The sequence below is a fragment of the Eschscholzia californica genome, unplaced genomic scaffold, assembly GCF_041429995.1.
Source record: "Eschscholzia californica isolate CP2 unplaced genomic scaffold, dmEscCali1.0.p SCAF_1, whole genome shotgun sequence".
Taxonomy (NCBI): Eukaryota; Viridiplantae; Streptophyta; class Magnoliopsida; order Ranunculales; family Papaveraceae; genus Eschscholzia; species Eschscholzia californica.
The window spans coordinates 65,191,547-65,219,544 of NW_028238198.1; the positions used below are offsets into that span (position 1 = coordinate 65,191,547).

At 35.9% G+C, this 27,998-nt stretch overlaps 2 protein-coding genes, 1 long non-coding RNA gene and 1 pseudogene across 3 annotated transcripts; 3 read left to right on the top strand and 1 right to left on the bottom strand.

Moving 5' to 3' along the window:
* The first annotated feature begins 1,518 nt into the window (after nucleotides 1–1,518).
* Nucleotides 1,519–5,891, top strand: LOC147568291 (cardiolipin synthase (CMP-forming)-like). Its single transcript, XM_086654763.1, has 7 exons — nucleotides 1,519–2,028; nucleotides 4,103–4,200; nucleotides 4,304–4,354; nucleotides 4,524–4,637; nucleotides 4,928–4,984; nucleotides 5,112–5,197; nucleotides 5,331–5,891. The coding sequence occupies exons 1-7, from the start codon at nucleotides 1,896–1,898 to the stop codon at nucleotides 5,449–5,451; spliced, it is 660 nt and encodes a 219-aa protein (XP_086510889.1). The 5' UTR covers nucleotides 1,519–1,895; the 3' UTR covers nucleotides 5,452–5,891.
* Nucleotides 5,892–7,470: 1,579 nt separating this feature from the next.
* Nucleotides 7,471–9,171, top strand: LOC147568292 (pentatricopeptide repeat-containing protein At3g62890 pseudogene; annotated as a pseudogene).
* A 1,326-nt stretch (nucleotides 9,172–10,497) lies between these two features.
* On the top strand, nucleotides 10,498–17,270 carry LOC147568293 (putative protein phosphatase 2C 38). The gene is made up of 5 exons (XM_086654758.1): nucleotides 10,498–10,865; nucleotides 13,719–14,789; nucleotides 15,518–15,885; nucleotides 16,484–16,720; nucleotides 16,791–17,270. The coding sequence occupies exons 2-5, from the start codon at nucleotides 14,459–14,461 to the stop codon at nucleotides 17,019–17,021; spliced, it is 1,167 nt and encodes a 388-aa protein (XP_086510884.1). The 5' UTR covers nucleotides 10,498–10,865; nucleotides 13,719–14,458; the 3' UTR covers nucleotides 17,022–17,270.
* LOC147568294 (uncharacterized) lies at nucleotides 12,094–13,729 on the bottom strand. Its single transcript, XR_015231011.1, has 2 exons — nucleotides 13,226–13,729; nucleotides 12,094–12,886 (listed from the first exon to the last, which is right to left on the bottom strand). It is a non-coding gene; the product is annotated as an uncharacterized LOC147568294 (long non-coding RNA).
* Nucleotides 17,271–27,998: the final 10,728 nt, after the last annotated feature.

Genomic DNA, 27,998 nt, shown 5'->3' on the forward strand with positions numbered 1-27,998 from the left:
TCTCAAGGCAATAACACTTTTGAAATTATCCTTTTTTTTTTATTACATTGACTCTAAGAGTCATTACATTTCGTGTAGGATGGCCGAACAAAAACATCAAGTGAATAAATCCGATAATTACACTCATCTTAGATTTAAGTCTTAAAAGTCATATAAAGACTTTTCAAACCATCTTAGTAGCGTGAAAGTTCGTTTGTATTTCTATGTTATACATATATATTTCCATGCTTCATCTGTGGATCGAAATTTTGAAATCAGAGTTAGTTTGGGGAAGATACACAATTATGAACCAACAATAGTATAGTTCTTGGGTTAAAGTTATATTTTTCAGTTAGGCACAAGTACACCATAAGAACAGGAACCATACTTCCAAAGGCTAAGAACCACATTATATCATTTATGAATAAATTTTGGTATAAATAAATATCTTGCTTGCTTGCCTACCATTATGGAAAAGACAAAATTGCAGTGCCACGTGACGTGATCAGTTTCAACCTATACTTTGATGACACGCGTATAGAGATGAGTTGAATACGTACATTTTATCTTTTTCCTCCCGAATTCCAAGAAAGTTTGGGATCGGGAATTCCATTTCCCGGTGTCTACCTACTCTTTGCTTTCCCTACAGATAGATTTTCTCACGCTTTCCCCCCTCGGTAAGTTCTGTTTGGGGTCCCAAAAATGGAATGTGAAGGAGAGGAAGTGAGGAACACATTTCATTATAGGCCAGCGTTTTGGGGAAAACTAAATAGTTATCGGGGTGTGAAGACTTGGTCAAAAATTGGTCAATTTTGTTTGACAATTTTATTTAGGGGAAAGCAAAATAGCTTCCCTTTAAAATTTCACACCCCGGAAACTTTTAGCTTTCCCCAAAGCGCGGCCTTATAGGTAGACACCGGGAAATGTTGTTGTATCGATGTCATGTAATAACTAACGTAAATCGTAGTCTATTTAAAAAAAATGAAGTTTAGCCCACACGATTATATGTTTGTCAGAAGAAAATGATTTCAGACAATCTACTCTAACATAACACTTGAGTTTGTGATTATCCATCCGTTTATTTGTCTACTAAATAATCTAAATCAATTTCTATAAATTTTACTATTAACGAGACGAAAACAAAAATATTGTACTTAATACAAATTTGTATGCTTTATTTTTGGTATTTAAATTCTTTCTTTAAGTCAAATAGAGTCTAGTGCCTTGAAAGTGAATTCAGATAAAAGGAGATGTAACAACATGTAAAAAATTAAATCGAGCATAGTTGAGCAGGCCAGATTATGCAGAATTTATGTTTTTGTTCTATCATAATTTTAAAATATAATTCGAATCAGATTTGAAAATATTTGTCTAATTCGTGAAACGTCCGGTACGCTTTACCACTTTGAAAGTTACATAGAGTATTTCTTTTTTTGTTTTGTGACACCCAAGTCCAAACGGAAAAAGTTTATGAGTATCTTTTTTCCAAACACACAAAAAAAATCTCAGACACACACTTGTAGCCAAACTATGATGGTCTATATGAGATTACCACATATTGGTCCAAATAAAATCAGTCGAGTCAGATGAGTCAGATGTAGTTATTGATTTGGAACACTCACTCATTCCCGGGCTATCCACATAAATTGATCAGAGTTTTAGGAAAATTCTGAGTTCCGACGAAAATGGAGAAAAGGAACGGAGGAGAGAGAGAATGTCAGTAGTGTGGTGGTTATGGTGGTTTAGAGAGAGAAAGTAGTCAGAGAGAGAGAGAGAGAGAGAGAGAGAGAGAGAGAGAGAGAGAGGGTGAAAATCAGTGAGCATGAATTTGATATGCGCCTGACGAGGAATTTGATAGGATTTGAGATACATAATAGTATCATAAGAGATCTTTTTCTCATCTGTTGAGTCTGAAAATGGGTTGTTCTTCTTCACCTGAGAAGATAAAAAATGATTTCAATCACCAATTACAACAAACTACAACAGTTCTTACTTTGCCTACGATCTTAACCCTCGGCCGTGTCGCCGCCGTTCCTCTTCTCGTTAGTAGTAGGTTTTTACTTTCCTCTTTCTTTTTATAATCTCCTCAATCAAGATCTTATTTTTATATATGTTTTATTCTGTTGTTGTTATTGTGAATTTAGTTTGTTTACCAATTTTAATTTTCAAAGGTTTAGTTTCTGAATTCAGGGGGTTTATTAGTTGGCATTTGGATACTAGGGTTTTCCAATTCTGGGTCATCATTTCCATGCTTATACTCTAATCAGAAATTAAATCTAGGGTTTCTTTTGTTTCTTGATGTGGAAACTTTTCTAGTTTTAGTTGAAATTATAAAGGGTTGGATTCTTCAAAAGTCTTAGTGGTTTGGTATAGATAATGACATTTAATTTTGTTGTGGTATCTGAATTTTTATATTCAGATTTTTATTTTATTTGTTTGTTGTCAATATTTCTCAGTCTGAATTTGGTAGTCAGCAATGAGGAATGGTAAGGCCATGAAACTATCCAGTTGCTTAAGAAGTCAGATAAGTTATTAGGTTTATGCATTGTCCTCGGCAAATATGGACTGAGTTCATTTTTATATTTCTGACATGAACTCCAAGAGTCCTTACATTCAAATGCATAAATTGAATAAGCAGTGTGAACACTTGGTTGCCAAAGTGGTTGATAGTGTTGACATAAACTCCAAAACCCTGGAGATCCCAGGTTCGATTCCAAGAGGAGGTGCAATCCATGCTTATTGAATTTGGGTTATTAAAGGGATAAATAATAATAAGTTTGGCGGACTTTAGGTTCTATGTTGTTGGGCGTTAGGCCTCCATGTTATTGGTTTAACTTAGGCGGTTATCGTGCTTATCACATCTTGATGATGTATCAATGCCTTGTAATGACTAACGTTGATCGTAGTCAATTTCTTAAAAAAAAAGCACTATAACTACTATTATACATCTTGGGCCCTAAAGGCCATCTAAAGACCCTTAAGACTATCCTAGGGGCATGAAAGCCTATTCCTACCATTACTTTATTTATACCGCTTAAGACAAGTCAATAAAGATGGATTCCACCTTCACCATGAATTGAACCCCTGACCTCCATGTTTTTGGAGTAGATGCACAACCAACTGGCAAAGTAGTTGTTGGCTGTTTAGAGTTTATTACTTCACTATAATTTTTATCGAGTACATTGATATTGTAAATGATGAATGATATCGATATCCTCTTCATTGTCTTCAAGAAAGTGAAAATGACAGATTATAATCTAAATCTCTAATACATATGACAAAATTTAAGGTGTTTTTCATCTTGTTTTTGTACCAAATGTAAAATTTTAAAATTTTAGAATCTCTTTTAAACTATTCCTTGAATACTTGTTATTTGATCTAGCTGTTAATCTTTACCGTCCCTTACATTTCTCGAAGAATGTGAATTATCTCCCTTCTCTTTAAATATGTATATATACAAATTTGAGTTTCACATGTGAATCATGGTTTCTTATGTACGAGTTTATTGTTGATATTGTAAAAGTTGGATATGTAGGATGTTGACAGGATTTACAATGTTCTTATTCTTCCAATTTAGTTCGTTTGATGGTATAGTAGTAATATTGTCACTGAAGCAGTTTTAATTGGCAAGAAGTTTGAACTAATATGTAGCTTGCACAATTCGGCATCATCCTATTCTTTTCGTATTTCATGTCTTTTGTGTTTGAGCCTTGTAAAACTTAGGAATCACTACCCGTCATGGTGCCTCTTGGACAATGTCGTATCTTTCCCGCTTCCTGTAATTGTCTGCCTGGCAATACCCAATCTAGAGATAATAGTTGATGCCTGTTTGTCAATTGATATCAATTTTGTAGATAATTTAGTATCATGTAGCTACTCCAAATAACGGAAGAGTCTTAGCTTTAAGGTTTACCTATTACATGACCCCTCCTGATTTTCTTTCCGCCTATAAAGCTAAGGAAAAGTAAAAATTTTATATCATGGCTGGAAAGGAATGAAAGTGTTATTATTGTGCAGAATGATTTCTTTCTCTTTTCATGTTTTCTCTGTTAAGTGGTTAGTTTGGACTTTCCGCTGTACTGCTTTTATGAACGTCGTGAGGCTAATATATTCTTGTCACTAGCTTTTTATATGAGTGGTTGGTGGGCAACAACGGCTACCACAAGTATCTTCATAGTTGCAGCAATCACAGATTGGCTTGATGGGTACATTGCTAGAAAGGTATTTCCAGTTAAATAGCCTCTCATTTTGTTCAAGTCGTATAATCAGACATCATTTCCGCTCATTCCATTTAATAGGCTTGGCTTGCCAACTTGTGTTTCAGATGCAGCTAGGCACAGCATTTGGTGCCTTTCTGGATCCTGTTGCTGATAAGGTCTGCCCTTTTGCTTCCTTGACTTTGGTTTTGACTTGTCCTTTTAATTCACGAGGAAAGTATAACAATTAAAATAGCAAATAAGTAGAAGGAAAGAACAGTTTAATTTTGAAATTATTTTTATTGAACGCTTACGAAGCTATATGTGATCTGATATTGTGGACTTCAGCTTATGGTTGCTGCAACATTGGTGTTATTATGTACCGGGTCGTTGGAAGTTACAGGGTTTGGAGAAGTGCCATGGTTACTGCCTGTACCTTCAGTGGCTATCATTGGTAGAGAGGTGAGGAGGCTTATTTCAATTTAACTTGCGTACTTACAAGATATTACCTTTTTTTTAATTGTTCAGCGTGCCTTGAACCCTTGACCTCTAAGGTGGAAGACTATACCTCTTACCATTCCAACCAAGGGTTGTTGGCAAGATGTTACCTTTTTGTCTTCACAGTATCCATTTAACGATAAATATGAACTTGTAAACAGAATATTTTGTAAGAAATAAGCATATCCATTTCATATTTGGCTGCCAAAGAACAAGAATGACATCGTTCAAGTTTATTTGAATCCTTTTTGTAGATAACAATGTCAGCAGTGAGAGAGTGGGCTGCATCTCAAAGTAGTAAAGTTGGCAAGGTGTCTTTCCTATCTTTACTCCCTTCTAACCCTCTTCCATACTTTGAAATCTTAATAATTTCTTGATATCTATTAATAGTTTCCAGCAATCTCACTATTATTATATTATTATTATTGTTATTATCAGGCAGTTGCTGTAAACAGCTTGGGAAAATGGAAAACTGCTTGTCAAATGATTGCTTTAACCATTCTCCTTGCTACTAGAGACAACAGGTCTGAAATCCTCTTCGACAAACACCCCTTAAATTTCAATTATACTCCTGTGTGTCTTGATCATCAAAACTCCACACAATGAGTGTTTTAATATTGGTTATTTATATTCTTCCTATTTGTGGGTTTTCCACAGTCTACCAGGACGAGGGATTCTCGTTATCTTGGGAGTTGGTTTGTTATATATCTCAGCCGGACTAGCGTTATGGTCGTTGGTTGTTTATGTGAAGAACATATGGAGAACATTACTGAAGTAATTGATTTGTTAATTCACTTCTAGTTGGATCGGTGTGTAGGCTGGACTAGGAGAAAAATGGAATTGAGTTTCTTCTCCTTTCCCTTTCTTACAAAGAAAACCCTCTTTAGGCACATTCCTTCATCCCCATTGATAGCAGAGGGATGCTGTAGTTGTTGGGGGTTTTCAGTTCTGATTAGTTGTCACTAAACAAGAATTAATCTTCCCAAAACAGAGATTTGCACTTGTAGTTTAGTAGTTTGCAGATCTTGAAACAGTAGATATCACTGCTATAGATGATACTATTAATTGTTATTATTATTTATTTTGCTGTTGATTAGGAAGAAACACTTCGGCCTGAACCGAAGATGCTCATGTAGTTCTCATAAGAGTATGAAAGTAGAACGTAAAAGTACTCATATATTCATATATAAATTTCTGCTGCAGAAGTGGTTTCTTTAATTTGTTACTCTTTGTGGATGTGTTATTTATCATTCATACCCACTTTTTGTTATAGTACGGCACATAATTGGAGAGCACATGATTCGAGAGTCATGATGATGATACTGAAGTACATGATTCAAGTCACGATGATATTACTGAAGAACATCTTTATCAGAATATTTTTTGCTTCATACACTGGGTGTTAAAAGTTAAAATGCAACCCTTGTCTCAATACCCGTCTTTTAGTTTGCTACTCTTTGTGGTTGTGGATGTGGATGTGTTATTTATCATTCATACCCACATTTGGTTATAGTACCCCACATGATTCCAGAGTCATGGTGATATTACTGAAGAACGTCTTTATCAGAATATGTTTTACTTCATACTTCTGGGGTGTTAAAGTTAAATTGCAACCCTTGTCTCAATGCCCGTCTTCCAATATTTTTGTGAGTGTAGAAAACAATTTAGACCCCGTTTTAGAATTTTTTAAAACAATAAGTCTTTCTCCTACTTCTCTTTAATCTCTCTCTGTCTCTCTGTCTCTCTCTCTCTCTCTCTCTCTCCCTATCTCACTCTCTATACTGTACAATAGTATACGATGCATAAAGTTCATCAGTATCTTCCCTTCTGACTCTCTCTTTTTCCACCCCCACAACTTCCGACCAGCACCACCATTTCTGACCACCGACCACTACTGTCAACTCTTCTCTCTATCTCTCTCCTACCATTGTCTCTCCAAAAATGCGCCTCTCTCATGCTCGTTATCTCTCTTTCAGACTAATTCTTCCCCTCTCTCTCATGCAGGAAACCCTCTTCGAAGTCTGGTTTAGGCGAAAGAAACACTTTTCTTCCTCGGAATTGTTAAAGAGAGACAAAGAAGGAGCAAGAGAAAGTGAGATAGATAGAGAAAGAAAAAGGAAAGAATTAGAGATACAGAGAGAATGAGCAGGGAAGAGAGAGAGAGAGAACAGCAGGAGAAAGAGATATAAAGAAAGAGAATGGCAGGAGAGAGATAAAGAGATAGAATGGCAGGTGAGACACAAAGAGATGAGCAGGAGAGAGAAAACGAGCAGGAGAGATGAAGATTATAAGGCAAAATACCTCAAAGTGGACAATGGTTGTGGCTCTACTCTTTTCCCTTTCTAGAAGCACTTAGCTCAGATTTTCGTATTTGAGTGGGCTTTCTAGAAGCAAAGCCCAGTATATTTAACAAACAAACCGATCCAACTCATAACAATCCCCTTCTTCTCAACCATATATTTGGATAAGTTCTCACAAGAATCCCAACCCTCTTCAAACAACAGACAATACCCAAATGGCAGCTCTTCCCACCATTTCTCCTCCCAAACCAGAAATCCAAAACAATTTTCAGACCATAATTTCCAAGCTAGAGTCATGTACTTCCATCCACCAAGCCAAGCAAATCCATGCCACCATTCTTCGAAACCACCTCCCCATCGAATTTTACGCCAAGCTCTTAGTATTCTGCACTTCATCATCCTTTCCTTCTCACTCCTCTAATGTTTCTGCCATTAATTATGCTGCTTTAGTCTTTGAACACCTTCCACATGAACCAACCATATTCATATACAATACCATGATAAGGTTTTACGCGAATATTAAGTCTTCTATACAAGCTCTCTCACTTTACAATCGGATGAGAGCGAATGGAACACAACCCAACAATTACACTTTTACGTTCCTCGTCAAAGCTTGTAGTTCTGAATCTACATTTGGTCCTGCTATCCATGCCCAAAGCATTGTTTATGGGATTCAAGAAACCGATATTCATGTTTATACGTCTTTGTTGAATATGTATGCAACTAGTGATGAAGAAAAAATATATATTGCTAGAAGATTGTTTGATAGAATGAAGAATAAGACTTCTGCTACTTGGAATTCAATGATTTCTGGGTACACAAGGGTAGGAAACATCGATACGGCGAAACAACTCTTTGATCAAATGCCAGAGAAAGATGAACAATCATGGAATGTTATGGTTTGTGGGTACACTAAAGTTGGAAAGTTTGATGTTGCAGAAAGATTGTTTAATCGAATGCCTATTAAGACCTTACCGACTTGGAATGCCATGATTGCAGGATATACTCGAGCTTCAAAGCCAGCTGAAGCAATAGCTCTTTTTCGTCAAATGCAGATTGTCGGAGTTAAACCAGACGAGATCACTATTGTCACAGTTCTTCCAGCTTGTGCATTATTGGGTGCTTTAGAATTAGGACAATGGATTCACATGTTCATAGAAAGACAGAATTTCAGTCAGAATATATCAGTCTGTAATTCTCTAATAGACATGTATTCTAAGTGTGGTTCCATCGACGAAGCATTTGAAGTGTTCAAGAAAATGAAATATCGAAGTGTGGTTTCTTGGAATACAATGATATCTGCCATGGCAATTCATGGCAGAAGCGAAGACGCGAATAATTTGTTCATAGAGATGGAAAATGAAGGAGTAAAACCTGATGATATAACATTTGTGGGATTACTAAATGCTTGTGCTCATACTAGACTTGTCGAAAAAGCAAAATTTTACTTCAAAAATATGCAAACGATTTATAATATAACTCCGAAGATAGAACATTATGGGTGTTTGGTCGATGTCCTCGGAAGAGCAAACCTCTTATCTGAAGCTGAAGCTCTCATAGATCAAATGCCCATGGAACCCAATTCAGTAATCCTCGGATCTTTGCTTAATGCTTGCAGAATTTGCAGGAATTTTCAAGTAGGCGAGAAAGTTTTGCAGAAACTAGTTCAACTAGAGCCTCTGAATTCTGGGTATTATGTGCTTCTTTCAAATATGTATGCTTCTGCGGGACAATGGGAGGAAGTTACTAGAGTTCGGACATTGATGAAGTCTCTCGGAGTTGGAAAATCTCCAGGTTGTAGTTCGATAGAGATCGATAATGTGGTTCATGAGTTTGTAGTTGGAGATAAAACCCATCCTCAAACTCAAGATATATACATAAAACTTAATGAGATATCTAAGAAACTCGAGTCTGCTGGTTACGTACCAGATACTTCGGTTGTGACGTTTGACTTGGACGAGGAAGAAAAAGCACAGAATCTCTCAGTTCATAGTGAGAAACTGGCAGTTGCATTTGGACTTTTGAATATGAATCGAACAAAGCCAATTCGAGTAGTGAAAAATCTTCGGGTTTGTAAAGATTGTCATTCTGCTATAAAGCTTATTTCTCAATTATATGATCGAGATATTATACTTAGAGATTGTAATCGATTTCATCATTTCAGAAATGGTGATTGTTCTTGTAATGATTTCTGGTAAAAATGAAAGTTATACATATCCAAAGCTTGAAAAAGCGCTCCTTCATATATGGACCGAAGAATTTCTAACGTGGACAGTAAATTTTTATTAATACGGGGAAACCTAATTGAAAGACTTAAAACTTATATGTCACTATAACCTCCACCACAACCCACCACCAAAAACCACCATTTTCATCTTCTCCATCAACCACCAACATCTTCTCCTTCAAATTACTTTCTAGAAAGCTTCACAAATGCACCTACTCATCATATACTTCTCTTGGTGGGCAAGCTTTTTCTCTTGATGATATTTTTTTGACACGATAAAATTCGAACTTTTATCTCTTATGTAGAGATAGGTATTTTATTATCCAACTAAAGCGGGATTCATAATATAGTGAACGATTTATACGAAAGAGTTATCGAGTTTCAAGAAATTGCTAGTAGTCACATTATTACACAACACATATAACTTCTCAAAAGTTTTGGATTGGACTTGTACACTCGTCACAATAGGAGTTGAATTAAAGCTTGTGTTTGTTGTTGATGATTGACCTTCATGTTGAATGTTCATTTATTGGTGTTAGGATACAATGCTTCTTAAACCCTCTTTTCCTGCATTCATCTTGCACCCCACTAAAGGCATTAACCTAATTGATTTAGGAATTAAGATCTTCACAAATGTGTTGGTGAAGATTGATATAAAGTATATTGTTCTTCCACTAATATCTTGATGTTATTCAAGCAATAGCTATCCTAAAGTTTCAAAAAAGTCAAGAGCTATCCTTCTAAAAAGGTTGTTCCCCAACAGGTGTAGAGTGGGTGTAACAAGGTAAAGATGGCTGGAAATATCCCACCCAATGTTAAGAAAATGTTCTATTAATGCAAGGACAAATCTTATTTTTATCCTAAAAGAAACCGAAGAAGAAAACCATAAATCCTTCATGAATACTAGAGCCCGTTAGAGTCCATGGATACCTAAAATCCACAAAGGGTCCAACCCAACCGCCCGATATGAAATAAACAGGTCAATTTCGAATTTGTAAGTTATATTTGGCATCTCACCCAATCTCGACTCGTTAATAGTTGTTTGACGGTATCTGATTGCTAACTAGAAGGAATAATATACACACTTTTACGCAATTAATGAGAACAATTTAGTTTAAAGAAATCCTAGATTGAGTGAATTTTGCTTTAAAGTTAAGACATTGTTATTTTGACCCAAATTAGTCAAAATCACCTACACGCAAATGTAATCACAACCTCATTGTCCTCCAGTAAAATGAAACACTTATTTCTTATTTGCGTCTCTATAAATTCTTGACCTCCACAACTCATGTGTCTTGTGCTTTATTGAGCGTTGGGGAACTCAATTTGCCACTTGGAGCACCTTGAGTTTTGCCTGAAAAATTCAAAACCCCCATAATATGGGGACTTGGATGAATTTGTGACACCGATCAATTTATGATAAATTATTCGTCTGAGTCTGCCCAATAATTTCAATGGACATAAAATTCAAGACTTCGACTAACCCAACTTGATAAAGGAGTAAGCCACAATCACCCAACCCAACCCAACCCAACCCAACTCCCACCCCTACCAATCCCTAGCTAGTTGATAAGCTCCAAAATGGGAAAAACCTAAATAAAGAACGTTCTCTAAGTTGCTTATAACTTATAAAAATAAAATATAAGTTGAGGTAACAAGGAGGAAGTATTTCTCTAACAAAAATGATGCTATGCCCGGCTGATTTCCCGGCCCCAATCCCGGCGCGCTGACGTAGCGCGCCAACCGGGCATAGCATCCGATCTGGAGCGAAGAAAGGAGCCAGGAAATGTGGTTTCGTATTTAGTCCCTGAAATTTATGTTTATTCAGGCACAGTCCCTATTATAAAATAGTTAGTGATGCCCTAAAATCTATCTCCCCCCTATCAGACATCAGTTGCGTTCTTCTCACTCTCTCTCTACAGCTCGTCTTCATCACTCTCTTCTTCATAGCATCCCACTTTATAAACCCTAAATATTTTCAAATGGGTAATTAATCTAAATATTTCAACGGGTAATTAATCGTTATGATTTTGATCATAAGTCTCAAGCTTATCATGAAATTATTGATCTCTATGGGGAAAGCCTGGTCATTTAATCACAAACTTGCATCACGAAAGTATTGTATTGATCTTTGAGGAAAGCTTTGTCGTTTGATCACCAACTCTTCTCGTCATGAAAGTATTTATCTTTGAGGAAGCTTTGTCATTTACTGTCGAATTTGACTTTTTAGATCTTGGTGAGGCGTTATATTAGTAGTGGTGGATGAACTGCTTATAATCAAATAAGAGAATATGGATGTAAAACTGAGAAGATTGCACATTACTCTGTGTTTATCATTTTACGTAAGAAACAAATATCTATTTGTTGAAGTCAAATTCGAATGGATGTTATAATGGTAATGACATTGAAGTAGAGAAGGTGTTTGTTGAAATGAAAGAATCTCAAATTCAACCAAATGTGTGTCCTTTAACTCTTTGTACTGTAGTAATCTATGTGTTATGTAAAAATGTCCAATTTTCTGAATCTATTAAGCTTGAAGAGATCACTTCGCTGTCTTTTTACTGTTATTACATTACTAAATTTTATGTAGTTTCTAAATTACAATCTAAGCAACTTGTCCTCCTAATATGTAGTCACTTTTTGCTGGAAGAATACTTTTTCTTTCTTAAGTGATTAAACATCAGATTGTATGTTTATAAAGGACTGCATTTCAACAGAAAAAAAAAAAATGGGTACATGCACCTTAACGCTCAATGGATACCCACTACAAATTGATCAAATCAGTTTGTCAGCTTAAAGCATCTACATAGGTATGCTATATGCTGTGATAATTTATGTGAGATTCTTTTAATACACATGGTATATCTTTGCACCTGCAAGATGATCATTCAACTTAAACCAACAAAAGCTAATAAAAATTATGGAGAAATCAAATATCATATAGGTGTCTAACTCTGTTCATCCATCCGGAGTTGTAAAAAGAAACACAAATTATGTTTTTTCTTTTCTTTAAATAAAACAAAGAAACAAGTAACCACAAGTCACAACACAATGTTATTAGGGTGGGTTTCCCTCAACTTGAAAACACTTCCTGCGACAGAGCTCAAATGCTATCGTGTCCGACACATAAAATGTTGTCTAATCGTTGAAGGTTGTTTCAGCTCCAATAACTTCACTACCGCTCACAATTCCTGCAGCTAAATATACTTGAATAAGAATTGATGAAAGCTAATCCAAGTCTTCGATGGAGATATGGGATGAACCTAATTTAGAAAAATAAGTATCAAAATCTTTCTCTCCGCTACTCCAGAATCAGATGACGAAAAAGAACCACCTCTGTTAGATAGGACACAATTTTTTTTGCAAATTGAGGGCGTTAGGCTCTCATCGTCATTTCTCCGCAATCTTGTTTTTGTTTAAAGTTTCAAGGCTGTAGTCGTTCCGTTTAGGGTTGGTTTTGTCCGAAAATACAATTTCATCCATTGCTTCTCTATGTCTGCCTCGGCGAGTATCGAGCTTTGCTTGTGTACTTCCACGCCTCATCTTTTAGCTTAGATTTCTTGTTAATATTAAATACTTCATCCATTGCTTCTCTATGTCTGCCTCGGCGAGTATAGAGCTTTGCTTGTGTACTTCCACGCCTCATCTTTTAGCATAGATTTCTCGTTAATATTAAATACTGTATCCTGTAGAAGTAATAATTTAACGAATCGACCAAGAAAAAGAAAAACATTTCCGACTCGGTAAATGCAACAGTTAAACTAATAAACAGTTGCAGAAGAAGACACACTCACTTGATGTTATAATCTTTCATATGGGTCAAATGCACAATAATTACAACATAAATTTATCAATCTTGCTACACGAAAATACCATTACCATCAGGATATTCTATAAGTTTTGTTAAGTATGTATCAACTTTTTTGCAACAACTTTTGATTCAACTCGTTTGAAGAAAATGATTGTTCCTACCAAGCAATTAAAAGGATTTGTACCTATGAAGAAGAAAAATGATGAACACTCACCTCCGTTGCAAGAAAAATGGAAGCCCTAGGTGGTGATGAAGAGAGAGTGAGAGAGAGAAAGTCGAATGAAACCTTCGATCTTTTCAAACCCGAGGTGCTGTTCTCTGATGAAGAGAGGAAGCCGTGCCCTAACTGAGATGAGGAGAGAAAGTGAGTGAAACCTTTGATCTGATCAAATGCTATTGTCCAACCATAAGTGATGAAGCCGAGTGAAGATGAAACCCTGAGTGAAGAAGTTGGGTGAAGGTGAAACCCTAACTCCCTAAGTGAAGAAGAAACCCTCGAGAGGAAATGTAGAGTGAAATTTTGAGATGAAATGGGATTAATTTGATGTTTTTATGCAAAGCCCTTTATTGTAATTAAGGTAAACTTAAGGGACCAGAAATAAAACTCGCCTAGTTCCACTTCCTGTTGAAAACACGTCAGATGCTATGCCCGGTTGGACTGCCAGCTCGGCCAGCCGGGATTCAGGCCGGGATTCAGCCGGGCATAGCATCATTTTTGTTTCTCTAAACTGTGGGGAGGTTTGGCAATAGATCAGCAATTTGGAGAGGAGTCGAGAAAACCAGAGTTGGGCGAAAAGAGTGGAGAGAAAGAGAGTTGCCTAAAAAGGTGGGTTGTTGCTCTTCAAGGTCAAAACCCCAGCCAATGATTTTAAGAATAACTTCTCCAACAAAACTGAGGGGAGAAAAAGAAAAAAAAGGTGATTTTGGGAAGAAAAGCTATTAAGCTTCCATGAAAGAGAAGAGAAGAAGAAAAAGGAAAAAAAATTAAGCTGATTCTCTTTTCTCTCTATCTCTTTCTCTCTCTTTATCAAAAGAAAAGATTAAACAAAGAATACCCATTTTCTTTATTTCTTTTTATAGATAAGAGATCTACTTCAATTTCTATCAATTTGATCTCAGAAATTTAGATAAAATCATAGATGGGATTTTGTTGCTAATCATTTGTGGATCAATTTCAAAATCTGAGGAAATCCTAAGAACCAGATTTATATTCGAAGGTATGCTAAATAACCATCTTCTGAATTCTCCAAAACTATATTGAAGAACACAACTTGTTATCAAGAGAGAACCAAAGCTATTACTCCATTTTTGCCCATTCTGAATTTGTTTAAATTGAAGATCTATGATTTGAATTTCAAAAAGGGTTTTGATATTGGGGTTATTTTGGTTATTGGGTTGATGAAATTTTGATTTTTTGGGTGGTTTAATATAAGACAGAAATGTGGGTATGATATCATCTGGATTCATGAAAATTGTTTATCCTTGTTGGAAGCCTTCTGTGGAAGGTGATGATGGTTCTAGGAGAAGTAGAGATGAAAATGGTCGTGTAGAAGGGTTATTATGGTACAAAGATTTGGGGCATCATGTTAATGGAGAATTCTCTATGGCTGTAGTTCAAGCTAACAACTTGCTTGAAGATCAAAGTCAACTTGAATCAGGACCATTGAGTTCATGTGATGATTCAGGTCCTCGAGGAACATTCGTCGGTATTTATGATGGGCATGGAGGACCAGAGACTTCTCGATTTGTAAAAGATCATTTGTTCAATAATCTCAAGAGTATGTTCATCCACCACTTTGCTCTTTGTAAATCATCGTTCATTTGTGGCTGCTCCAGGGTTTGTAAACGTTCTCCATTTTGGATCTCAAAAGACTTTTCTTACTGTATCGGTTTTCTCGCTTAGTTTACTTTATGCACGAATTGTTAAAGGAAAATGCAGTCATAATCATAGGTTTTGTGAGTGCTTTACTACTTCATGTCACACAAATGTTGGACAATCAAATAGGGTTGAATTGGTAGTCTAAATTAAACTAGAGTTCTCGTAATCTTTAGTTCGTTTTATGGGTTATGGTCATCGTTACAATCTTAACCAAGTATTTCGTAATTGAGTGTATGCGTTTTGTGAAGCAAATGCACGTCCTTGACCAAACCCTTTTTCGTTTCAACAGGAGAAGAACTAAGCTCCATTTCTTTTCATTGTTTTTTGTTAGGAAAGTGAGTAACATGTATTGGGCAAGAGACTTGAATCCTCGATTCCATGATAAGTATTACTTTTCTAAAGAGTTACTCTATTACCCAAATGTTTCCTATAATTGAACGACATTAATGTTTACGAGTTGTATATTTTGATGAGCAAGAGAAAGTTTTCTGAAAAATTTATTATGAATATTGATCTTGAAGTTTATGCCCATGATCAAGTTCTTCAATATTGGATATGTATTTATTTGAAATGTTTGTGACCTTTATCTCTTTCTATATATTGATTTTATAATATATGGTGGAATAGGATTCACGTCAGAGCATCATGGACTATCAGCCAATGCAATCTCTAGAGCGTACATAGCGACAGAGGAGGAGTTTCTCTCTCTAGTTAGGGAGCAATGGCTCAATAAGCCACAGATAGCTTCAGTAGGGACATGTTGTTTGGTGGGCATAATTTGTAATGGAACACTATATATTGCTAATGCTGGAGATTCTCGGGTAGTATTAGGGAAAGCAGAAAGGGCCCTCAGAGAGGTAAAAGCTATTCAGTTATCAGATGAACACAATGCAAGTTATGAGTCTGTGAGAGAGGAATTGCGTTCATCGCATCCCGATGATTCACAGATCGTTGTTTTAAAGCATAAAGTTTGGCGTGTGAAGGGTATTATACAGGTAATCTTGTTAACTTTTTTGTACGCGTTTAGTATGACGTAAACAAGTTTTGGACTCGCAGATGTATATTTCTATTTCTGATAAGTTTAGTACTTCTTACAGGCTAGATTGCAGTTTCGATGTTCTTTTTATATTCATGACTGCTTACAGAACTTTCACTTTCTTAGCTTGGCGAAGTTTTAAACTTTTATACACTATCACTATGTTCATCTTATCTGCGTCCTCGTCTTCATATTGTTATTTCACAGTGTTGAAAAAACCATGTGTTTGTGTATTATTTGTCCTCTAAATCGAGTTTGGGTATTTTTGGATTCCGGACCTATAGGATTAATACTCTTCTGGGCAAGATTGATTTTCAGTGTTCTCTTGGTACCAAGTTGTGCGCACAAAAGTTTCACTTTCTTAGTTTTGGTGAAGTTTAAATAGACGGTCACAATATTCGTCTTATCAGTGTAAATCTTGTCTTTGTTTCGATATATCATAGTGAGATTATATAGTCATTTTCGGAAAGAAGAGAAAAAACTTATCGGGGTATCACTTACATGAGAGCATTATTCATGTAATGGACGTCCAATAACCTAAAATTTGTTCCTTGCAGATCTCAAGATCCATTGGAGACGCCTATCTGAAGAGGGCAGAGTTTAACAGAGAGCCTCTACTAGCAAAGTTTAGAGTGCCTCAACCTTTCTACAAGCCCATCCTTAGTGCGGAACCTTCTGTTTTCGTTCAGAAAATTTACCCTCAAGATGAGTTTCTTATATTTGCTTCGGACGGTTTATGGGAACACCTTAGCAATCAAGAGGCTGTTGACATTGTCCACCATTATCCGCGTAATGTAAGGTTTCAACCTCTCTCGTTTTTGCTCTCTCTAGACGAATTTGTATTGAATGTTCATGTTTGGGCAGGGGATCGCGAGAAGACTTATTAAAGCTGCACTTCATGAAGCGGCGAAAAAAAGAGAAATGAGGTATTCGGACTTGAAGAAGATTGAGCGGGGAGTGAGGAGACATTTCCACGATGATATATCCGTTATAGTTTTGTTCATAGACCATCAACTGATCAGGAAAAGTGATTGGTATGGTCCCACGGTTTCTATTAAAGGAAGCATGGGAGTTCCCACTGATACCAACTCCTAATGCTAAGAGGTTCAAAATCTACATCTCTTACTTCACTTTTACCGATTGTATTAAAATGATACTTAAATTCTTTATTCATTTCTAACTTAGGCTTCCCAATACATTGTATCGTTACTATTTATCTCTCTACAAAGTTAGACGTAAGAGCCCGAGATTAAGCTGGGAGGTGCTTTAGGAAGGAGAAAGAAAATTTCTATGTAAAATCGCCTAGTTGTGGCCAAATGATATTTTAAAGTTCTTCTCGCTAAACCATTTTGGTCTTTTCACTTTCGGATAGCGCTTTTTTAATGTGGATCATTACTCAATTGTTTAGAAACTCATGCTATATCTTGTGCAGGAATCAAAACTAAGTTTCATACCCTTTAGGTTTTAGGTGTCTGAAACTTATTCATATTAGTTAATCTAACCTGGAATTATGTCATTGGATCTTGAGCTTAGGAATTTCGAATTGAACAGAGTTAGATCAGATGCTCAAAAGACGAAGTCCCAAGAAGTTTGTTTTGGACATATTTTTCTTGATGAGTGAGTTGAATTCGAACTGTCCATGGATATTGTGCCGGTATTCAGCTTCAAAGTCTTTCCATGTGGTTTCAGTTTCAATATTGTTTTCACAACAGGAAAAACTGCAGATTATAATTGTAGGTGCATTTAGAAAATTAGAGATCTATCAAGAGCTTGAACAACAGCTTTTACAGGTGAAACTATTATGAAGTGTCTAGTAGTCAAGCAAGACAACCTAGAAGTGACATTTTTCATTCTTTTGGTTGGTAAATTTCAAAATTTTATTGAGTCGTACCCCTTAAAGTATGTTGACATTAAAAAGATGGTGTCGTTATCAGTGAAATTTGACATATTTGACCTAGCATATTTCGATACCCAATCCAAGGAGACGTTATAGAATAGACTGATTTTCAGGTTGTATTTGATATAAATAAGCAGATATTGGGAAATTCGACGACAATTAACAACCACCGAGCACACAAATGGGAGATTGCACACAACGGTTCACTAGTTAAAAGTATCTGATATATATTTTGAGTAAATCAACTAATCTTACTGATACAAAAACAAGAAGCTCTTGAAATCAGGTTCTTGAGAATATAGCCACAAGAATAGCCTTCTGGTTTTGATGAACAAAATGATAACCATAGTTATGATAGACAATCTTCTTCTCCTATCTTTTTTCTTTGGATCCATTATCTCGATATTTAACTTGAGAACACAAAATCTACCTTCTCAGAGTTGGCTTCACCATTTGCTTAGCAACAAACAGCAGTGTCTAAGCAAGAACTAGTATGAAAATCCCGATCCATCATTCGAGCCTTTGATGATTAAGTGCATACCAGATTGCTAATATAACAAAAGAGATGGTTCCATTTTCGGTCTTAGAGTCACTAAAATAGCTAAGTAATGGTTTTCTACATAAAGGCATTGGAGTCACTAGAATAGCTAACCAATGATTTTCTACATAAAGGCATTGGCAGGGCCAAAGATGCTATGAGGTAACTCATTTCTTGGGTGCTTGTGTGATAGTCCCACATCTCTTGGAAGAGTGTTCAGCTATAGGTGTCTTCTCAAGGCCTTTTAGGTAAGTTCGTAGAACTTTCGCTAGGATCAAAATCCTATACCTATTGGGTTTCGGTTTGGGTGTCAGGATCAGAAACAATATCGATAACTGCGAGGGATGTTACAATTAGAATTGGCGAAATGCATCTAAATCACTTGCCCCCAAACCCCATTCTACCAGCAGCAACTCCAACCCGACCCGAAATTTTAATTTTGGGTCTGGATCACTCACTCAAATCAAGGTCGAAGGAGGTTGAGCTGAGGCTCAACCCCAACTCTCCCCTTCAGCCGACCCAACAAATTGGGTTGACTGAAGGGTGGTCACATGACCGTTGGGAGTCCCCAGCGGTCATTTGACCATTTGCATCTTGGTCGTTGGATGTGATTCAATTTGTGAAAGTTTATGTTAGTTGATAGACTATAAGACATAAACTAAAATAAAGAACACAATATTTAACGAGGTTCGGTCGGAGGATCACGACCTACATCCTCGGAGAAAGCCAGAACGGCTACATACTTTATTATCCACAATTGTGGTGATTCGTTACAATGATTTATTAGTAATCGAATGCTTAAACTCCTAGAACCCATCTCTTATTTATAGGGTTTAGGGTTTCCTAGTTTCTCCTAACTAAACTAGGAAACAATATAATCTCTACTCAATATTACTATTAAATAGTTACAAGAGATATCCTAAATATATCTTCGATATCTTTCATATCTTCCAATATCTTGGACTCATCTTGATCGTCGGATGTCTTGATGTCGATCCGTCTCATCTCATATATCTTGGACGGTTGATCTTGGATATCTTCGGATCTCGATTCATCTCGATCCTTATACTCTAACACTCCCCCTCAAGTTGGAATACGGAGCTTGTGAAGTTTCCAACTTGAAGATTGGACTTGGAAAAGATGAATTTTGCTCGCATATGATCGGATTCAAACTTGAACTTGAACTTGAGCTTGAACTTGAATTTTAACTTTTGTTTAATGTCAAACAATTACCAATGATGCTGAATTCTTTGTTTGCAACTTGAACTTGTAATCGCACATAAACTTGATATAATATTTTTGTCTTTCGTAAGCTTGAATCTCATTCTTTTCTTCTTTGCTTTCTTTCTTTCTCGAGCTTGAATAAAATTTGGTGAGAGGGAGGTCAACTTCAAATTTATCAACAAACGAAGGAGAAAACGATACCATATGTAGTTGATGATGGAAGATAGTAACCGGCGGATCCATGAAGAGGATGATGAAGACATAGTGTCGCAAAAAGAAGAGAGGTGACAGAAAAATAGCGTCTCGAAACCATGTGAAATTCCACACTCACGTGAGAGAAATCATGAGGGAGAGATTACAATCCACGAGTGATATCGCGAGGGAGAGAGATATAGCCGAGAGAGAGGGTTATGGCCGAGAGAGAGAGAGAGAGATGCCAGAGTGAGAGATTACACCATGTGAATTATCGATCTTGAATAATCGGGAGAGAGAGATAAACTCGTAGGATTACAAACCGAGAGGAAGAGGGACGATTACTCACAAATTGAAAAGAAATTAGTGGTGGCTAATAAGGTGATGTCCGAATCGATGAAGGATTTCGATTGGTCTAAGGAAAGGCCGGGAAAGTCGATCGGCAAAAAAAGAAAATTCTCAATCCAATTTCTGGTGAGCTGGAGAGACGAAGTTCGAAAAACCAAAAATTCAATTGGTTTTGAAAAAAAAAACAATTCACAACATTGAATACATCAAACAACGTTGGAGGCGAGAGATTGAATGCGAGGAATATCGAGATGAAACAAAAATTATAGTAGTGTATCCTACTAAATATGATTTGATGGTGGTGTAATTGATGAGATTAGAGAGATACCATCAATGATGTGTGGAAATTTGCGACTCCTTATTAACAAATCCACGACAGTGATGATTGAACGATAATACAACAAAAAAAATTGTTGGAACTTGCGGAAGCTTAATCCGGATGCAAAAGAAACGATTCGGCAAAGATCGTTATGAGAAGAGAGTGAATGATGGATTAAGGTGAACTCATCGCAGCCGATAGAATGGCAATATTAAGGCGAGTAAAGATATCGGCAAGTTGTGGAAGCTGGAATACGGATTGCTTGAAGCACATCGAATGTGGAGATGTGGAAAACATCTGTGAGATCAAAATCATTGGGAAAAGAAAATTGAACCAACATAGAAAAAAATAAGATTGTGTTTCATGTGCGCGGATAGATTTTATCACAACATGTGATTGTATTTATAATACAGGGTTCCAGCTGTACTGATGTGAATATGTGATGATGGAGAACCCTTATAGAAATTAGAAGGCATCCTGGAATTTCCCACTGCCTGTTGTGATGATGTCAGAAAGACGGGACGAAACCATATGAAAACCCTCACACACGCTGTTACAGAGAATTTAAACAACCCAAAGGAGATGGAATATAAATCTCTTTATTAGTATTAGTAAATACTGAATGAGAATAGATGAGAAACTAGGGTTTCAAACTGAGTTGGATCAGGACCTAGAATAATAGCAATCTGTGATTGTTGAAGCTGATATGAATTGGAATCCATTGAAGCAAAATTAGGGTTTCAAGAGAGAGAAACGATTAAGAATATTTTGTTCATAACTAACCTGAAATAATTTTGACCAAGGACGAGAAAAGTATAATCACGACGTGAGAAAATAGTCGGGGATAGCGGAAGCAAAAAAAGAACACAGGATTAACAAACACAAGAGAATCTTGGATATTCGAAAATAATCGAGAAAGATCGATCGGTTATTGATTACAACGATTAAAAAAAACGTTGGAAATTTACAGAAACCTTATTTATGAATCGGTTGAATCGAGATGATATACTTCTTGCAATGGAAGATGTGAATGGATATTAAATCGACAAAAAGTGATTAGAAAGATATTGAATCACGACGAAAATATCACCGATAATAGCGGAAGCAAAAATTGATGAAACAGGGTTGATGAACCTGCTGAGAAGAATTTAACCAATAAAAAAATCGAGAACTTGCAGAATTCTGATCAGGATTGATTAACCTGCTCTTGATACCATGTGAAAGTTTATGTTAGTTGATAGACTATAAGACATAAACTAAAATAAAGAACACAATATTTAACGAGGTTCGGTCGGAGGATCACGACCTACATCCTCGGAGAAAGCCAGAACGGCTACATACTTTATTATCCACAATTGTGGTGATTCGTTACAATGATTTATTAGTAATCGAATGCTTAAACTCCTAGAACCCATCTCTTATTTATAGGGTTTAGGGTTTCCTAGTTTCTCCTAACTAAACTAGGAAACAATATAATCTCTACTCAATATTACTATTAAATAGTTACAAGAGATATCCTAAATATATCTTCGATATCTTTCATATCTTCCAATATCTTGGACTCATCTTGATCGTCGGATGTCTTGATGTCGATCCGTCTCATCTCATATATCTTGGACGGTTGATCTTGGATATCTTCGAATCTCGATTCATCTCGATCCTTATACTCTAACACAATTGTCAAATTTTTACTTAAAAACATATATTATCTTTTAATTTTTAAAAAGAAATTAGTTTTTTTTTTAAAACATGGTTATTACTCACACATTAGTAATTAAAACACATTACTAATTAAACTTTTACATTAATAATCCAACGATCCAAAATACATTACTAATAATTTTATGACCAAAATCTATCCATTGTCATCGTTAGATCTCGTATTCCACAAGTGTTCAACATGTAGTGCCTAACCAAATAGGGGATTGTACATATTAAGTGGTCATGTATGACTAATTTTCTAAACCCTATTTTCACTTTTCATTTCCTTCCAATTTCTAGCCAAGCAACCTTGAGGATCAAGAGGGAGAGAATTTTGAGAGTTCTAGAGAGAGAAAGTTAGGGCAAAGAGAAGAAGAAGGAGGAGTCCAAACTTGGTGATTTTTCTTCGTGTGGGGCTTGCTTTGCTTTGGATTAAGGTAGGTTTCTATCTCCCTTTGACTTGAATAACCACTTTCATAGAGAAACCTAGACAACTACAGGACACCATAAACTCTAGATTTTGATATAGTTCAGATACTTGAAACCTAATATTTATCTCCATATATGTTCAAAATGATACTTGCTCCACCCTCGGAATTAGTTTCCGTGGAAAGTCAAAAATCAAAATAAAAATATCTTAATATGTTCGGATACTTGAAACCTAATATTTATCTCCATATATGTTCAAAATGATATTTTTACCCATAAAATTTAGCAAAATAATTTTTTACTTATACATTGGCCAAATGACATTTTTGTCCTTCTTACCAAATGACATGTTTACAAAGTTGTCAAAATGACATTATGGATTTTTATAGCCAAACTTACATTCTTACCCTTTTATTATATCAAATTGACATTTTACCCTTATGTTGTCAAAATGACATTTTTACCCTCGTATAATATCAAAATGCCATTTTATCCTTAAATTAGTAAAGTGACACAAGGTTAAATAATTTTACGACATAGGGGTAAAAATATAATTTTGAAAACATAAGGGTAAAAATGTAATTTAGACAACATAATGATGAAAATGTAATTTCCGCAAAAGTAAAAATATCATTTAGACTACATAAAGAGTAAATAAAAACTCTTAATGAATATTATATTCGTAGAAGTTAGTTGTCAACCAAATAACATATTTCGTAATTCCACGGAATAATAAATGACTACCAAACGAAAGAACTCTTATTTTCACGGAGTAAATTCCGTGGAAGACTTTCCATGGAACTCTTGTATTTCCATGGAATTGTTTCCCTGATATCAAACACAACCTAACTGATGAAGACGAGGAAGCGTTGGCCATATTAAAAAGTTTGAGTGACAAATGTTTAACACCACACTAAATCTGAAAAAATCATAAAAGGAAAGTATTAAATAAGGGAAAGAAAAAGTTTAATTATTACTAGAACTCAAACTATTTAAACAAATAATATTTTTCTGTATGAAATGTGGTTCATCATAACGATTGTAAGTACCTTATAAACCCTAAGGGATTTGTTACAAATCCAAATGTGCATTTCAAATAAAATTCTTATCAAGAAATCAAATCTATCTTTCCCCACTATTTGCACAAAAAGTCTATAGGTAAAGAAGAATCGCACAACTAACTATTACTTTCTTTTCCAAACACAAAATTGGAAAAATTTCATTGTATTCATAAGTTTTCACTTTAGAAAAATCCACCAGAAAACAGAATTATATAGATCAACAGAAATCCCTTAGGGTTTATAAGGTACTTACTTTTTCAAACACAAAATTGAAAATTCATTATATTCTTATCAAGAAATCAAACCTGTCTATACTCTCTCTCTCTCTCTCTCTTTCTCTCTCTCTCTTTCATAATTCCCATTAACAACTACAGAACAGTTAAATCTACCACAAAACAGAATTACATAGATCAGCAGAAAGTCAACACCTACTAATATCAAAGATCTATATCAAGAAAATTTTCCTAAATCATTTATAATAATCTCAAATTTGGCAATATAAAAAAAATTGCCGTAATTAATGAACAAAAACATTAAATGTCAACCATAGATTAATGATTATAACCCTAGATTTAGTAATCATCATCTCAACAACAAATTTATAACTAAAGAATACATAATAGAATCACATAAAGCTTGAATCTTTATCCAATAAACTGATTCTTTTGTTATTCTATCAGGTTGTGGGCCGAAGATGGGCAAATAAATGTTTGGGAAAATGATCAAACCCTAGAACTAAATAGAATGAAGAACACCAAAGAGTATACCAAGAAATAAACAAAGGAAAGGGGTAAATCTAGAGGGAGTTGTGTTACCTCCTGGTTTTGAAGAGAGAGATTGGAGTTGCAGTTCTCGTCGTAATGAAATCACATAAAACTCGAGAGAGAAGAAGATGATCGAGAGGTAGAGAGATGAGATATTGTCTGCTTAAGTGGTTCCATTGAATCATGATCGAATAGGAGAGAGGTTTTCTGCTTATAGGGTTAGTAGAAGAGATGAGATTTGAGAAGTGTGGTAGACTGGTTCGGCGGTGAACTTGATCGAATGGGAGGGAGAGCAAAAAGCTTAGGGTTTGTTTGTTTTAGATTTATTATTGTTTTGTTTTAATGTGTTAAATACCAATTTGGTTGCTTCGGTTATCCGACAACCTCATCCATAAACCGATCTGAAGGCCTCAGTTTTGAGTTTTTAAAAGCCAAGCCAATCGGGAACAATTTTGGACCGGGTCTTGAACCGATCCAAACGAATTGGTCGATTCGGATACTGCATGTTCATCCCTACCATATATGGAGATTTGACGATGCAACCGCACCTAGGATGATATTTGGGGATCTAACATGGCCAGTGTAGGTTCTGTGTCATGCGACACGGTATTTATTTCATCCCCAATGCATACAATTAATACTCCATAGCATTCTAGGATATCCTTGTGATTCCCAAGTGTTAGGAGTCTAGATATATCTGACTCATTCGGATCCCTCAAGTATTTAGGGCCGAAGACATGGATGACTCCTATTACAAATTCTTTTAAATAGTCAATGACAATAGACTTACCAATCCGACAATATTCGTCTTGTGAATCGGTCGGACCTCCATATGCAAGCATCCTCATTACAGATGTAATAAATAAACCACGATTCAATGCGTCAATGCATGAATTCCTTTTGGCCAAATGCATCAATTCTTTCTGTGAATTTGGAGTTGTATTCCCCAACCGCATTGAGAATACGTATAATTAAACCACGATTCATCCTGTAGCGTGAGCGAAATATTGCCTCATCAAATGTTCGAGTTTCATTGAAATAGTCTCTTATAATGGTTTCATTCTATGTTGTTTGGGGCGTGAGGCGGGCAACAGATCCATTGCCTCGCCTTGGCGAGCTTAGATGCGCTTAGGCGATCTCCTCAGACAAAGGCAGTTGTTGCTGCCTTTGCTTACCTCCAGGTTTCATGATGGAACTTCCATCAACCTTTTAGCCAATAACTACATATTCAAGTACACATACATACCTAACATAAAAATAACTAAATATGTCAAACATTAAAGATTCAAAACTTGACATCAAAGCATTCAAAAGTATTCAAAAACATTCAAACAAGAAATTAACCAACAAAAACACAAGCAAGCAATGCAATGTCAAATTTATCAACCATCAAAACTTAAGTCTAGTAAAGATCTAAAAGTCAACATCTTCATCAACTCCTGACTAAGGACCACTACTGTTGTCTGACTTGTCTCCTTGCTCTTCTATAGGTGAAGGATCGGCATCTTCACCCGTCTCAGGTTCAGAGTCTTCAACAAGTTGACATTGTGGTTTTGTCGGTTGACTTTGACTTGGTTTGGTGTTCTTCTCCTTTTATAAGATCTCAACCCAGTGCTCGAACGAACATGATCTCCTTCATTTCCCTCAACCTCTTCAACAAGCCTATGTGTTAGATCGGTGTCACCTACGAACTCATCCGCTGCATTAAATGGAGCAATCCACTCATCCAGATCAACATTTTTCAATATGATTGGATCTATATCTCTCTCGTCAGGGATAGTTCGATCCAGAAAATGAACTTTCAACTTATTGTTGTATTTGACAAATGCAAGATCATTCAACTTTTGATGATCTCGTTTGTTTCGTTTCTTTGTATGTAACTGTCAAATCAAGAGATAAACATTCTTATAAAAATAATGATTTTAGTTTTTGAGGATTTTAAATTCTAAGCTTGTTTATTCATCACTTACATTGTCAAAGACACTCCAATTCCTTTCGCATGGAGATGTTGCACAAGTTAGCCCAAACACTCTTACAACAAAATTCTAAAGTTCTACTATATATGATCTCCAACTAAGCCATCATTGAGCTGCATTGTGCGGATAACGAATTATCTATTAATAAACTTAACAAAAGATAACTTTAAAGTTCCCAATTATGTTTGATTGCTTAATACCTGGTGCTAGCGTTTTTCTTTTCGCAATTGCTTCCTTGTCCCTCATTTCTTTAGTCGTAGAACAATATTCTACAATTTAAGCAAAAATCAATAACCCAGTAGCAGGATTTGGGACTAGAGCCCTAATACAAGCATTTAACCCTCTTTTTATCTCTAAGTTACTTTCCATTGGTGGGTCCGATGATGGATCAAAGTAGATGCGAGGATTAAGATAAATTCATGCTGCATGCAGAGGTTGATGTAGTTGATCAGACCACCTATGCTCAATAATTCTAAGCACTTCCTCAATCACCACATCATTTTTTATTCCCAGAGAGCGTATAACTTCTTCCTACACTCCTAATGACACATGCACGACTTTTCTTCGTGATCTACCATCCTAATGACATCCACTAATGGTGAGATAATTTTTAGACATAAATGTAACTTAGTCCAGAAATCAGACCTCCGCATTATCTTTGATACTCTCTTTCCTTCTTGCATTTTGACCCATTTACTCATAGTCCATTCCTCAGAAAGCATCATTGTCCTCAACCCCGTTCTTTGATTAAAAATATTATCCATCGATAAGTAACTAGTAGTAAATCTAGTTAGTGCAGACCTCACCAACTTTTTTTCCTTAGTGAAATTTCTCATCATATGCAACACTTGATTATGGGTGTACATGAAAACAACAATATATATACAATCTCATACAAATTTGTGAATCCTAGCAATGTTAGATACATCTTGGCAAATGAGATTCACCAATGTGTTCCACATGGAGTGCAATACAAATTATATTTCTTCTCTTCCATCAATCACTTCCTGCAAGCTTGCAATCTCGTACAAATTTGTGAATCCTAGTGATGTTTGATACATCTTGGCACATGAGATTCACCAATGTGTTCCACATGGAGTGCAATACAAGTTATATTTCTTCTCTTCCATCAATCACTTCCTGCAAGCTTGCAATTAGATGCATTATCTGTTACACCCTACAATCAAGTGAAATATGCCGAAATAAGAATTAAGATATATATGAGAAGGCCTTGCAAACATTAAGGTGTGTAAAGTAAACGAAGGGTTAAAGTCTTACTTGAACTACATTCTCGGGACCCACTTCCTCAATGACTTCAGTCAATAGTTTGAAGATGAGTTTTGCATCCTTCACATGTTCGGAACGATCAAGTGATCTAAAAAAGACAGTTCCTTTTGGACAATTCACCAGAAATTTGATGAGGCATCTACATTTTCCATATATCCACCAATCAGTCATAATAGTACACCTACATGAAACCTAGAGGGATTTAAATGTATCTATCAACGTCTTGGAGGCATTGATTGCTTTGACCAAAAGAGGAACTCTCAACTCCTCGTAAGTAGGGATTTTTAAACCCAGACCAAATTGTCCAGCCGTTTGAATCATCTTAGCAAAACTAAG

What these genes read in the sequence shown, in the direction of transcription:
- LOC147568291 (XM_086654763.1), top strand. Translation starts at nt 1,896, where the DNA reads ATGGGTTGTTCTTCTTCACCTGAGAAGATAAAAAATGATTTCAATCAC. An exon ending in CGTTCCTCTTCTCGTTAGTA is followed by an intron (nt 2,029 to 4,102) that starts GTAGGTTTTTAC and finishes TCTTGTCACTAG; the next exon opens with CTTTTTATATGAGTGGTTGG. An exon ending in CTTGCTACTAGAGACAACAG is followed by an intron (nt 5,198 to 5,330) that starts GTCTGAAATCCT and finishes GGTTTTCCACAG; the next exon opens with TCTACCAGGACGAGGGATTC.
- LOC147568293 (XM_086654758.1), top strand. Translation starts at nt 14,459, where the DNA reads ATGATATCATCTGGATTCATGAAAATTGTTTATCCTTGTTGGAAGCCT. An exon ending in TTTGTTCAATAATCTCAAGA is followed by an intron (nt 14,790 to 15,517) that starts GTATGTTCATCC and finishes ATGGTGGAATAG; the next exon opens with GATTCACGTCAGAGCATCAT. An exon ending in GTGTGAAGGGTATTATACAG is followed by an intron (nt 15,886 to 16,483) that starts GTAATCTTGTTA and finishes TGTTCCTTGCAG; the next exon opens with ATCTCAAGATCCATTGGAGA.